The sequence below is a fragment of the Anabrus simplex genome, chromosome 2, assembly GCF_040414725.1.
Source record: "Anabrus simplex isolate iqAnaSimp1 chromosome 2, ASM4041472v1, whole genome shotgun sequence".
NCBI lineage: Eukaryota > Metazoa > Arthropoda > Insecta > Orthoptera > Tettigoniidae > Anabrus > Anabrus simplex.
The window spans coordinates 328,037,094-328,052,780 of record NC_090266.1 but is presented as its reverse complement, the minus strand read 5'-3'; the positions used below and the strand labels follow the sequence as shown (position 1 = coordinate 328,052,780).

Below are 15,687 nucleotides of genomic sequence, written 5' to 3'. Positions count from 1 at the left end.
ATAGAAATGAAACTTCAGAGCACATTTTCAGTAAAGTTGGAAGGATTCTTAATTGAGTATCCTCTCCATAAAACCCAAGGTGGATCTTCTAACTATGACTTAGGGCTTATCTCCAATATATGGGATAGAGCATAATAGGGAGTGTTAGTTTTGAAGTCATCTTCCAATTAGTGGGAGGTGCAATTTGCAAGGTAGGAATGGTACTTAGCTGCAGATGAAGAGATCTCAAAGACGACCGGTGATGTTCCAGCTACAAGGATGGAAGCTTTCCAAGGACCAGCAGAACAAGACTACATGGTGAGCAAGCGAGTTAAAGATATTGCAAGTTTTCGCGAAGTAGAGTCATTCAATTTTTGTTAAATTCATTTTCTATTTTAAATTCAGTTCTCGTTAAACCGTCGTCATTTATATTCAATATAATAAATAGTATTTTTCTAGTTCACTTTAATCAATCTGCCTTAATTAGCCTTTTGATTTCTAATTCTCCTGCTTATTGATTAGTGCACTATCACCCCACCCCTGTGATAAGAGTCCGTCCAAGCTTGATTATAAATTTTTATCTTTAAGTCCTCAACTTAAAGATTGGCGCCCTTAGCTTGAATGGTTGCATTTCTCGTTCGATGATTGTTCTCCGAGAGGGGAAGTCACAACCTCTTAACTATCAGTGAAGTGTTTGACTTTATATGAGGTTAGACTAGCTGATGTACCCGTGCTTCGCTACGGGATTCTCAGAAAGACTGACTTGGTGGTTTTCCTAACTTAATCCAACATAGGTCATTACAAAAACGTCAGTAGGAATGTAGCGATTGAAAGCAATGTTATCATATAAAATACTCGATCAAATGAAACACCGCAAACTTTCTCACTTTCAACGAACAGTACTACGGTGCCGATCTAAGAGTCCGAAGTTCCAGAGCTGGAATAACCAGGTCGCAGACTGCCGTGAACACTCCTCTTTCATTATTCCGTTAAACATGCCCACTACTCATTCCAATCAGTGCCTCCGAGTAGGGATTGAATAGCTCGAATACTATGATGAACCAATGTGTTACGAACCAGATATATCAGAAAATGTATGAACCAGAGGAATGGCATGCTACTTCCCGCCAATATACAGGCAGGCTGTTTCAGTCGGTACGACCAGGCGAGTTGGCCGTGTGGTTAGGGGCGCACAGCTGTGAGATTGATATATATAGATTTATCTATACGATCACAAATGACATAAATAACTTATTTGAGAATTACATTTCAGGCCTTCCCCTAAACTACCATTTCACTCAGCGTGAATAAAATAATTTATAGCCTAGATTGTAGTGGATCATCACCCGACATTACATGACGATTTTCATTAAATTCTCTTCAGCCGTTTCCTCTTGATGCGTGTACATACATACATATAGACGGACAGACAGAAATTACGGGAAAGTAAAAAAATGCATTTCCTTGTTACTGTAGACATGACAGATACAGAAATACCATTCATTTCAAATTCTGAGCAATGTACAGCAAAACACTTATTTTATATATAGATTACATTTCAGGCATTCCCCTAAACTACCATTTCACTCAGTGTGAATTACATTATTGATAGCCTAGATTATAGTGACCTATTCCCAGACTTTGCATACCAATTTTCGAGAAGATACGACCACTAATACAATAAATGTTTGACAATTAAATTTTAGGCCTTCCCCTAAACTACCATTTTTCTCAGCGTGTATAGCCTATTTTGTAGCGACTTAATTCCAATGTTTGTCTACTGATTTTCATTAAGGCACGACCACTAATAACATAAATATTTGAGAATTAAATTTCAGGCCTTCCCCTGAACTATCATTTCACTCAGCGTGATCAAAATAATTTATAACCTAGATTGTAGCGGTTAATCACCCGACTTTACATTCCGATTTTCATTAAATTCTCTTCAGCCGTTTTCTCGTGATGCGTGTACAGACAGACAGACAGACAGAAATTACGGAAAAGTAAAAAATGCATTTTCTTGCTACTGTGAACATGACCGATACAGAAATACCATTATTTTCAAATTATAAGCAATGTACAGACAAAACTCTTATTTTATATACATGGTGAAGCGAAATTCGCGCACTCAGGCGTCGCAGCGCGACTGCTCACATGCCAGCAATAAAAAAATGTCTCTCACAAAAGTTCGTCCTTCGAGTATATCCGGCAGAAAAAGGGCGTTGAAGAGTGGCAATCTGGCAACACTGTAACCACATGTAGGGTAACTACCTCTGTCAGCACGTATTCTTTGTGCTGTACAGTTGGTGCAGTGGTAACAGTTTTGGGTTAGCATTCAGGAGGTCGAGGGGTCGATCCTGGGTTGAAGCGTATTATTTTTATTTCATAAATGTAGTCCAGGTGGTATGGTATCTGGCAACTTAATCGTCAACAGCCATTGCAGCGGGTCCTCTAGAAACCCTTTGCACTTACATACTACGATCCTACAAATGGACGAACAATCGTTTCCCTTGGTCAGCTTTGAAAGACGTCCTTTCCACGTCGTGGGCGTGAATTTATTCGCACGAATTCATATACTAAATGCGAAACCTGTTTTCTTTCTACCCTCCTCCAATGATCTCATAGATTAGTAGCAACTGTTATTCTTGCCTCGTTCAAGTCCATTGTATTTCGTAAGGGCTTACGTTACCAGTAGGCCTAGCAAGGTATTTGTTGTGTTCAGCGTTACAAAATGTTGTAAATGTAGGATACATGAGACCTAAGGTACGGCGTCTTACTGTATTACATTATGTAATGTCCGATGGAAATTAGTAAACGAAAAATTGCGCCTCTACCCAGGATCGAACCCTCTACCACCTGCATGCCAACCCAAAAAACCTATCCAATGCACCCACTGCTCAGCGCGAATACATGTTGTTGACAGAGGTACTTACAGTACATGTGGTTACAGTGTTGCCAGATTGCCACTATTCAACGTCCTTTCTCTGCCTGATATACTCGCAGGACGAACTTTTGTGAAAGACATTTGTTATTGCTGGCATGTAGGGAGTCGCACTGCGACGCCCGAGTGCGCGAATTTCGCTTCACTCTGTATATAGATTACATTTCATGCTTCCCCTAAACTACCATTTCACTCAGTGTGAATAACATAATTGATAGCCTAGATTATAGAGACCTATTCCCCGACTTTGCATACTAATTTTCGTGTGAAGATACAACCACTAATACAATAAATATTTGACAATTAAATTTTTGGCCTTCCCCTAAACTACCATTATTCTCAGCGTGTATAGCCTATATTGTGGCGACTTTTTCCCATCTTTGTCTACCGATTTTCATTAAGACACGACCACTAATAACATAAATATTTGAGAATTAAATTTCAGGCCTTCCCTAAACTACTATTTCGCTCAGCGCGATTAAAATAATTTATAGCGTAGATAGTAGCGGTTTAACACCCGACTGTACATTCCGATTTTCATTAAATTCTCTTCGGCCGTTTTCTCGTGATGCGTGTACAGACAGACAGACAGAAAGACAGACAGACAGACAGACAGACAGACAGACAGACAGACAGACAGAAATTACGGAAAAGTAAAAAATGCATTTTCTTGTTACTGTGAACATGAACGATACAGAAACACCATTCTTTTCAAATTCTGAGCAATGTACAGTCAAACTCTTATTTTATATATAGATTACATTTCAGGCCTTCCCCTAAACTACCATTTCACTCAATGTGAATAACATTATTGATAGCCTAGATTATAGCGACCTATTCCCCGACTTCGCACACCAATTTTCGTGAAGATACGACCAATAATACAATAAATATTTGACAATTAAATTTTAGGCCTTCCCCTAAACTACCATTTTTCTCAGCGTGTATAGCCTATATTGTAGAGACTTATTTCACATGTTTGTCTACCGATTTTCATTCAGACACGACCACTAAGAACATCAATATTTGAGAATGAAATTTCAGGCTTCCCCTAAACTACCATTTCACTCAGCGTGATTAAAATAATTTATAGCCTAGATTGTAGCGGTTCAGCACCCGACTTTACATTCCGATTTTCATTAAATTCTCTTCAGCCGTTTTCTCGTGATGCGTGTACATACATACAGACAGACAGACAGACAGACAGACAGACAGAAATTACGGAAATGTAAAAAATGCATTTTCTTGTTACTGTGAACATGACCGATACAAAAATAACATTCTTTTCAAATTCTGAGCAATGTACAGACAAAACTCTTATTTTATATATATAGATTTGTTTCAAATGATGAGTTTTAATTTTAATAATTACTATCATATTATTTATGGAATACTTGTTTCCATATTCAGTACTAATATGTAATAGTTTTATTTCTTAACGTTCACTCTAGCGCCGATAATTAACATACACTTTTAGCTACACAGTTACAAATTTGTACTCGGTTCTATTGCTCGGATTGACCGAGTATGACGTCATAGAGCATGCTTCGATCCGACCTACTCCGTCCCCACCACTAATTCCGTGACAATCAAGGTCGAATGTGGGGCGGCTGGCACTAATGAAGGTGATTTAATTACGGCGCTGTTACAGACAGCTAGGACGTGATTTACGGCGAGCGGAACACTGGCGCCAGCGAATTGTCGAGACCGCGGGTAAAGGCTAGTCGAAGAACCTGGAATATGATTGGCAGGGACCAGGTGCCTGGAATGATCTAGAAGTGAGAGTTGCTGGAGTGTTATACTGATCTTTATAGGCAGCACAACTGGCACACACCAGTCCGTCTCGAGCGACTCAGTCTTGTGTGAGTCAATTACGAGTGAAGGTAAACAGATGGACGCCAGTCCGTACCGAGTCATTCATCGGGATTGAGTCGGCCAGTCGGTTACGCGGAGTTCAACGAAACTTGGTAGTCACGAAGTGTTCTGGAAGAGCACTGCGCTGTGAGAAGCCTTGTGGAGAATAAACATTCGACGCACTGGTGCTCGTGTGTGTCATGACCTTGAGTAAAACTTCGTCGCGTGAAAAACTCTAACGCAATTCTAAATAAACTGTAAATAGTAGTTCAATGTCCGACTCGTTGGCTGAACGGTCAGCGTACTGGCCTTCGGTTTAGAGGGCCTCGGGTTCGATTCCCGGCCGGGTCGGGGATCTTAACCTTAACTGGTTAATTCCAATGGCACGGGGGCTGGGTGTATGTGTTGTCTTCATCATCATTTCATCCTCATCACGACGCACAGGTCGCCTACGGGAGTCAAATAGAAAGACCTGCACCTGGCGAGCCGAACCCGTCCTGGGATATCCCAGCACTAAAAGCCATACGACATTTCATTTCAGTAGTTTAATAAGTTTAGTTGAAAGTGAAACACGCTACCTCTCTCTGTGGCAATTTATTTTCGTTTTAAGGACCATGATAACCCGCAACAACACAAAAGAAACAAATAAACTTCTGACATATAACCTTTTCATTATACTGCATTTTGCCTTTTCTTGTGATCCTCTCAAAGAATGCCAACGTTATATTTTAATAATAATGTTATTGGTTTTACTTTCCACTAAGTTACATTTTTAAAAGTTTAAAACTAGTTTCTAGAAATATAGCAACCCATTCAGTCACTCTCTTGTCTAGTAAATTGCACTCATTTTTGCCAGTAGTCTCCCATGATCTATCCTATGCTCTACGCCGATGTGCTGAAATTTTGTCCAGCAGCAGTTCTTTTACGTGTCCATTAATCTACCGATACGAGGTTGACACATGTGAGCAACTTCAAATACCAACGGACTGAGCCAGGATCAATCAATCAATCAATCAATCAATCAATCAATCAATCAATCAATCAATCAATCAATCAATCAATCAATCAATCAATCAATCAATCAATCAATCAATCAATCAATCAATAACCACTGATCTGCATTTAGGACAGTCGTCCAGGTGGCAGATTCCCTATGTGTTGTTTTCCTAGTCTTTTCTTAAATGAAAAAATGAAATGTCGTATGGCTTTTAGTGCCGGGATATCCCAGGATTCTTAAATGATTGCAAAGAATTTGGAAATGTATTGAACATCTCCGTTAGTAAATTATGCCAATCCCTAACTCCCCTTCCTATAAACGAATATTCGCCCCAATTTTACCTCATGCATTCCAAGTTTATCTTCATATTGTGATCTTTCCTACTTTTAAAAACACCACTTAAAATTATTCTTCTACTCGTACTAGTGTAATTCCACGCCATCTCTCCACTGACAGCTCGGAACATACCACTTAGTGGAGCAGCTCGTCTCCTTTCTCTCAAGTCTTCTCAGCCTAACTTTGCACCATTTTTTTAACGCTACTCTTTTGTCGGAAAACACCCAGAAAAATCGAGGTGATTTTGTTTGGATATTTTCTAGTTGTAGAATCAGGTAATCCCATACACTAGAACCTTTTTGCTAGTCGTTTTGCGTCGCACCAACACAGACAGGTCTTATGGCGACGATGGGATAGGAAAGGTCTAGGAGTTAGAAGGAAGCGGCCGTGGCCTTAATTAAGGTACAGCCCCAGCATTTGCCTGGTGTGAAAATGGGAAACCACGGAAAACCATCTTCAGGGCTGCCGACAGTGGGATTCGAACCCACTATCTCCCGGATGCGAGCTAACAGACGCGCGCCTCTAACCGCACGACCAACTCGCCTGGTACACTAGAACCATACTCTTGTTAGGGGTTTTACCAGAGACTTATATGCCCTCTCCTTACATCCTTACTACAACCCCTAAATACCCTCAAAACCATATGCAGAGATATGTGCCCTTATTTACATTCCCATTTATGTGATTACCCCAATAAAGGTCTTTCCTTATATTAACACGTAAGTACTTACAGTCATCCCCATAAGGAACTTTCACTCCATCAACGCTGTAATTAAAACTAAGAGGACGTTTCCTGTTTGTGAAACTCACAACCTGACTTTTAATCCCATTTATCATCATACCGTAGTTTGCTGTCCATCTTACAACATTTGCAGTTGCTTACAATCTGGTAACTTATTTATTACTATAAGAGCATCCGCAGTTAAGAAAAGACTACAGGCCTTATGGGCTTGCTGTCTTCCACTGTTGCCATATTCGCTCACTCACCGCGGCTCGGTCACTGCTTGTGATGTACAGAGATGACATAAAATTATACATCGCTTGATTCAGCTGTTTCAAGACTGTGTAGTAGATATAATAATAATAATAATAATAATAATAATAATAATAATAATAATAATAATAATAATAATAATAATAATAATAATAATATAAATGCCCTATTATCTCAATCTCCATTATCTCTGTTAATGAAATTACAGGATATCAACCCACTGACTGTATCATTCGAAATAGAGTAGCCTAAGAGTTTGAACATGTAGGGATGCGAACTAAATAATAAAAGAAGCAAAGTCATCTCCGTACAGGTCGTGATAACCCTTGGAGGGGTCGAAGGTAAAGGCTTCCACTATCTGCAACCTCGGCACCTGATGGGATGGAGTGGTTAGCTCTACGCCCGGCCGCCTTTGTCCCCAGGAATTAACCTGGTACTCAATTTTGGTATACGCTAAGTGAACCTCAACGCCATGTGCACCTGCGGAAGTGGAAATCTCGTGTCTTAAATGTTTATGACTTCCTGACGGGGATTCGAACCCACGTCCTTCCGGGCGAGCCGAGCACGCCTTTACCGCCTCGGCCAGACTAAATAATAATGCCGGTAACATTAATAATAACATGCGTGCCCAGAACCGGAAATGATTGTCTTGTTTCTTTATCTGAGAAAGTTTCATGATCGTTGTTTTGCTTCAAGGGAGGGCAGTGCTGTGTTTATTAGCCCCCAGAATCATTTCACTGTTAAGGCAAGGCAAATACTGTGTGGTTACAACACAGGAAGCTCCGTTGAGGATTGATGGCGGCGAGATATCTCTATCTTGGTGATGTATCCCACAGCTCATTTCAGATAAATTTACTCGTAACTGACAACAGACGCAAAGGCTTCGTCTTTATCACAAAATACGATAACTTAAATATTCTTCTGCAACATACAACACAGAATGCCGAATGACCTATTCGTATGAGAACGCGAAAACACACAAGCACAGATAGAAAAATACAGTAAAATAAAAATATAATTTAAAAATAAATCCATCTACTGTTCTTACCTTGTCAGCAATGTACAGATTTCAAGGCAGAGGTGGAATGTTCATCTCTTCCATTTACTATCTGCGCACTTTTTAGCGATAGATTTACACCCTACTGCTGAAGCGGTCGACCTCGGCAATCTTCGAGATTCGTACTGGCAATCTTTGAAACACAAACTATGAATCGCTGTGCGACATCTGGCGTACACTTTACGTACTAGTACTGTTGTTATTTACACAGCAAAGCCAAACTATGGAATTCGCTCTAAGAATAAGATTCGCATCGAGAAATGTTATATAATGTGTGTGTGTGACAGTTGTTGGCTTAAAATAACAAAGGTTCAGAAAATTCATATCGATCGATCATATCATCGATTCAATTCAGATTTCATTTCCATTCAGTTGGCAGTGCTAATGGAACCGGAAGTGCTCCCTCCTTACTCCTCAAACCCGTACACAAATCTATCGCTAAAACGTGCGCAGATAGTACATACTGCTTGAGGAATCTTCGTCTGACGAGTCACCGAGGTGGACGATAATGGGTTCGATGTCGTCCTGAATTTCATCAGCCTTCCACATATCGTCTTCAGTTTTCTTAACGTGATTCACATAATTCCTCCAGTTATCAGGTGTGACACACGCTAAACCTTCCTCAATTAATTTTTGCATTTCTTTCACTTTGAAGTCCGTATTATGTAAGCTCACATAATGTTTCACCTGAGCCCATACGAGTTCGCAGTGGTATGGGGGCAGCTGAAGTACTGTGTGTCCTCTTTCTAAAGCAAATTCATCTATCTTATATTTATCGTATTTTCCCTTTTCCAAAGCAATAATGTCCATTAAGTCTTTTTTCAACATTTCATCTTCGTACTGAATATAATGTTCCCTCATCCATTCTTGCATAGCGCATTTTTCCAGCTTCTTGTCGGTATAGGCCCCTTCTTTCTGCTGTGATAAGAAGCATTATCAATAACAATAACAGAATTTGGAAGCAAGTTTGGCAAGAGCTTTTCTAAAATGTATATTTCGTAACACACTCCGTCCATCTCATCGTGTGCGTCGGCAGTATTTTTTTTTACACAAAAAGATATATTCAGCGTTAGGCACGAACCCGTTTTCGTTATCTGCGTTAACGATAGCAAATCGCGGCCCACGAGCGGTAGGACTTCTCAACCCAATTGAAAGCCCTGCAAGAAAAGCTTGTCTTGGCGTTGTAATTGTTTTATCTTTCCACTCTTTGCAACAGTTATTCCAGTGTTAGCCCAACTTTCGTCTGTATAAACAATGTTCCGGCCTTCTTCTCTGTACTTCTTAATTTGTCGGAGGTTCTTATGACGCCAAGACACAATATCTTCCATTTATATTAACATTGCTCTACTTCCCCTTCTCTCGTACACGAAGTTCATTTCCCTTCGGTAGTTCGGGGTTAATGTTTACGGAAGTGAGGATTGTGTTCAGAGTTGGCGGTTCATTTCTAAAATAGAATTCGTGAACAGTGCGCCGTATTCCGCTTCTGACAAAATCGTCGTATTTAATGAGTCTGGAATTACTGCGAATTAACTTTTTCCTTTGCCGCTTCTTGCTGGGACTCTGGAGTGGTCCTTCGCTGGCTTCCTTCCTTATTTTGAAGACGGAAGACCTCGAAATTCCTAAAGCCTTTGCGGTTTTATCTACTAGCCAGCTTACACTTTGTCCTGGATGCTTTATTTTCAAATATGAAAATGTATTAAGCACCATTTGCCGCTCCTTTCTCCTGAGAACTTCACCACTTCTCTTTTTCACATGTTCAGCCATAACTTAAAAAAATATTACTGGCTGATTGATTATATAAAATACTAAACAGACACAAACAATACACGACATACACAACCAAAAGCAATGCAATACACCAAAATCGAAACACAATATATTTAGGGCCTATAACGAAACACTATGCACTATGCACCCTGAAGGACGATCACTTCAATCTCAATCTGCCGAATATCTCCCTTACATAGGCAATTACTGTAATGAGTGACACACGCAAAATGAGAAACATGCCGCGCTGACCTCACCAATGATGATTCGCAGTAGTTAAGCTGAGTTATTACACGTGTTGACTACTGTACACAATACGCACTACACGCTGAAATGTGGCGCGCGATACGTCAAGCATGGCCGGCTATTCCGAGTAATGAACTGCATATATAATATTTAAAACGATAAACTCAAAGATATCAAATTGATTTTACGGCTTCTTCAGAATTGTATGGCACAACCAATGTTTGTTTCATAAGAAAAATTATAAATTTTGATAGGAATTCATTATAATTATTATATATATTTAGAACTAAAGTGGGTAACACCAATAGAAGTAAAAGCCCATAAGACCTGTAGTCTTTTCTTAACCCTGGATGCTGATGTACCCGTGCTTCGCTACGGGATTCTCACAAAGACTGTCTTTGTCATTTTCCTAAATACAATTAACATAGGCCATTACAAATACGTCAGTAGGAATGTAGGGATTGAACGCAATGTTATCATATAAAGTACTCGCTCAAATGAAAAACCGCACATTTTCTCACTTTTAACGAACAGTACTACGATGCCGATCTAACAGTCCAAAGTTCCAGTGCTGTAATGACCAAGCCGCAGAGAGCCGTGAACACTCCTCTATCACTGTTCCGTTAAATATACACACTGCTCATTCCAATCAGTGCCTCAAAGTAGGGATTGAATAGCTCGAATGCTATGACGAACCAGTTTGTTACGTACCAGTAGTATCAGGAAATTTATGAACCAGAGGAATGGCATGGTTAAGAAGAAAGTAATCTAACTCGCCAGCTACTTCCCGCCAATATTCAGGCAGGCTGTTATGCTCGGTACGACCAGGCGAGATGGCCGTACAGTTAGGGGCACGTAGTTGTGAGTTTGCATCCGGGAGGTAGTGGGTTCGAAAACCACTGTCGACAGCCCTGAAGATGGTTTACCGTGGTCTCCCATTTTCACACCAGGCAAATGCTGGGGCTGTACCGTAATTAACGCCAGGGCCGCTTCCTTTCTACTCCTAGCCTTTTCCTATCCCATCGTCGCCATAATAACTGTGTCGGTGCGACGTAAAGCACATTTTAAAAAGATACTTGGTATACAGCAGTAATCCCATATATCTGACATGACTGGCAACAGAAGACACAAAGCACATCACAACAAACAATGGTCAATGTAATGTTATTGTTGTTCAATGTTATGAGCTTTCTGTATTGTAGGTCTTCACATTTAGTTTTCTTTCGACTCTGTGATATTAGGGCGTCTTACGAAATTATTTATAGCGTAGACTGTAGTTCCTTATTCACCGACTTTACATAACGATTTTCATTAAATTCTGTTTACCCATTTTCTCGTGACTTGGCGCTGATATGGACTTAGCAAAAAATCCAAATTCATGAATATCTCCGTTATCATAGCCGTACGGTAAAAATATATAAGAGATAAATGACCGGAAATTTAGTACTACATAACTTTAGTAATGTAGTATTTGTAGATAGGACCACTAATAACACAAATATTTGAGTTAAATTTTAGGCCTTCTCCTAAACTACCATTCCACTCAGCATGAAGAAATTTATTTATGGCGTAGATTATAGCGACTTATTTCCTGACTTTGCATACTGATTTTCATTAAGATAGGACCACTAATAACATAAAAAGTTGAGATTTTAAATTTAGGCCTTCCCCTAAACTACCATTTCTTTCAGCGTGAATATGATTATTTATAACCTAGATTGTAGCAACTTATTTCCCGACTTTGCATACCGATTTTCATTAAATTCTCTTCAGCCGTTTTCTCGTGATGCGTGTACAGACAGACAGACAGACAGACAGACAGACAGACAGACAGACAGACAGACAGACAGACAGACAGACAGACAGACAGACAGACAGACAGACAGACAGACATTACGGAAAATTAAAAAAGGCATCTCCTTGCTACTATGGACACGACCGATACATAAATACCATCATTTTTAAAATTCTGAGCAATGTACAAACAAAGCTCTTATTATATATATATATTCTATACAAGATAGGTCTTCTGAAAAAGCCTTATCTATGATTCCAGTTCTTTTCTCATATCATTAACATAAAGGTCCAATAATATGCCTTGAGGAATTCCCCTCTTAATAATAACAGGATGAGATAGAGCATCATCTACTCTATTTCTCTGAGTTCTGTTTTCTAGAAATATAGCCACCCATACAGTCACTCATTTATCTAGTCCAGTTGCACTCATTTTTGCCAGTAGTCTTCCACGATCTACCCTAGCGAATGCATTAGATAGGTCAATCACGATACAGTCCATTTGATTTCTTGATTCCAAGATATCTGCTATATATTTCTGGAATGCTACAAGTTGAGCTTCAGTCGAATAATTTTTTCTAAACCCGAACTGCCTTTTAGCGATTCAGTTATTAATTTCACAAACGTGCCTAATATAACCAGAAAGAATGTTTTCCCAAAGCTTACAAGCAAAGTATGTCCAAAGTCACTGGCCATTAATTTTCAGCTTTATGTGTATCACCCTTTCCTTTATACAGGTGGGCTACTATAGCAACTCTCCATTCATTTGGTATAGCTCCTTCATGCAAACAATAATAAAATAAGTACAATAATCAAAGAATTTAGGCTCGGAAGGTTAACGCTCTACCACCTAAGCTGCTCAGCCCAGCTATTTTAGTATTAAAATATTAATGCATTTATAATGGAGTACAGTTCCCATTGTTTACCGACCAATGTCTAACACTCACCTCTGACTCAGTTCGCGCATACGAGGGGTGCAGTACGACGCTGTGACCATGTTCACTCCTCTGTCTATGCAGCATTCGGCAACGATGTGGTGTAGGCTATGAGGCAGCAGGGAGACGACCACATCAGCTGAAGAAACTAGTTCTTGTAAGGTATCAGGTCGCTCCAAGACATCCAGTAATACAGGCGTTACACTCGAGTACTGATTTGCTACAGCATCAGCCTCGTCTTTCAGAGCAGAGGCTGAAACAAAAATGAGAAAATTATAGTTTCTTCATCAACCATATACTCCTACAGAATAAACAAATGACTGTCATTGTTTGCATCTACTTCCACTAGGTGAAATTGAATAAAACAATTGATATTTCCATTCGACTGTTGCCTCTAAGCGGAAATGAATCGAACAAAATATCTAAGCATTAATGGACTGTTTGGCAGCGATAGCAAAGAAAATGCATCTCCATACAGAAGGCGAAGGCCCTTGGAGGAGCGGAAGGTTAACGGCTCGGCACTAAGTGGACAGAGTACTGTAGTTAGCCATATTCTTGGATACCTTTGCTCTCCAGGAATTAAACTGCTATACATTTTGGTGTAAGCTGAGTGAACTTCAGGGCCATGTTCATGTCCACAAGTAGAAACCTCGATTCTTAAATGTTTCGACTTTCTGCTGGCGAATTGAACCTACATCCTTCCCGGTGAACTGAACAAGCGTATCCCCTGTTTGATCGTACCAGCGTCTTTATACAGGGTGTATCATAACTTAACTATTTTTTGTACAGTCCTCAGCCCGAAAGCTGATTGGATCCTCAACAGCACCACCATTAATTGCCATAGATGGCCTAGGCATCACTGAAGAGGCGTACAAGGGAAATTATGAGTGGTGTAGTTTCCCGTTGCTTTCCTCACCGAGCCAGAAGTTGCTATTACATATCGGTCTGCCAAGCCCACTGAAATGCACGCACCAACCAACCCTATAAGCAACATTTTTACACCATTTACAGCAGGAACTGGCTGCATAAGGAATGACATTACTAGCATCGCTCATACCTCGGTCACTTTCATATTGTCAAAGCCAAGGATAAGACTCTGACAGATCAATGAAAGTAACAAAATTGTTCTAGCCCATACCAGCAAACACGGTGCACTGTAAATACTCGACGTCTTATGTTAAGAACGATCGGATTGGCGGAGAAATTTTTTTCTTTTCGAGAAAAATAAGTTACTTTGTAATTTTCGGGCGTATCTCCAGAATGCAAGCTCACAGCTGCGCGCCCCTAATTACATGCCCAACTCGTCAGGCGAGTGGGTTATTCCACAGCTGGAAGTTTTTACTATATTTTCGAGTAACTGGGGAATATAATTATAGTAAAAATTTAGGAATATATTTCGGAAACTTAATCATATATTTTCAATTTTTAAGCACAAAAATAATACATATTTCTGAAGACTTAAGCACATAATTAGGATGAGGAATTAAATTAGAGATAGTTACCGTTTTGACGAACTGGCGCTGTATTCGCCCGGCGAATATAATAGTGCAGCGTGGCACATAACTCTGATGTCTTCAACCTCGCACTGGCCGTCCGACTACTAGTTAAGCGTAGAATGGGTAAGACACAAAATCTCAGCATGCTCGATGGCGGCCAGATTGTCGGCTCTAGAAGTAGAGCCATTCCTTCTTCCGAGTTCTGGCCTCCGTGTCAAGAGGACACCACGAGTGCCTGGATTCGGGAAAAACCTCCACCAGGTTTTTTAAATTTTTTATTCATCAGTATCATACCAAACAGCCATCTGGATATTACAACATGCTGGTTTGAACTTCACAATTCATTGCAAGTCATTGTCACATTTTGGAATATATAAATATATATATATTGATCCCATAATTCTACCTTGCTGAAATGTCAACTACAAGATGCAATGCATCCATATTTTTATTGCAAGCTCATCTCGCGTTCCGTGGCGTGACAACTCACAGGGGGAGGCGAGCCACCAAACATCGGACGAGGTCGGAACATTTCGGAAGACCTCGGGTAATTAATTAATAATTAAATTCTAGATAATAACCCTCATAGCGAGAGATTTCGGCACGGTCATTAACAAAGAAATAAGTAATTAAGAATTTGGGAAATATCTGATGAAGCTAAAGTCCACAGGGCGGAAATGTATTTAATTAAGCCCGGAGAGAAGTTGGCATCCATACTGGTCGAAAGGAACACACGTGGCAAGGGCATACTGTCAAAATGCGCGGGAACACTCGTGCACGAAATTAATTAATTATGCCCGTTGAAGAAACGGGAAGAATCAGCAAACGACACCATCGTGACTGAAAATTAGGTGGAATCTCTGAGGGGATTCTCGAAGAAATCGGTCCAGTGGACATCAAATGTAATGATTGCACAACAGTACATAATGCCAAGCAGAGCTTTCCTAGAGAAGGCATAAATACCCCCTCCTCAACCAAGAGCGTCAGTCATCATTCAGTTGTCCGAGCGGATTAACCTACGTCGAGCAATATTAACAAGAGGAATTAAAGAGTGCGAAATAGACTTGTAGAATCTGTATAGCCAGTAGGCATGAGGGATGAATATATTACCAAGTGCTAAATGGTGTACGGAGACAAATTAGATATTGAAACATTGTATTCACGATATCCATCCCGGTCGGGGAAGAAAATCGTAAGTTAAATAATTGTAGGATATCTGAACTTCCGCGTATGGAGACGGCACATTCATAGAGATAAGCTTATGTCGCACGGTCAGTCACACCTGTGAAAC

At 40.0% G+C, this 15,687-nt stretch overlaps 1 protein-coding gene across 1 annotated transcript in view; it reads right to left on the bottom strand.

Annotated features, from left to right (window-relative positions):
* LKRSDH (lysine ketoglutarate reductase/saccharopine dehydrogenase) overlaps window positions 1-15,687 on the bottom strand; it is a 232,130-nt gene that overhangs the window by 107,310 nt on the left and 109,133 nt on the right. Inside the window, exon 12 of the mRNA XM_067140684.2 lies at window positions 12,913-13,153. Coding sequence (XP_066996785.2) covers window positions 12,913-13,153 — 241 coding nt within the window. The remainder of the gene's footprint in view (window positions 1-12,912; window positions 13,154-15,687) is intronic.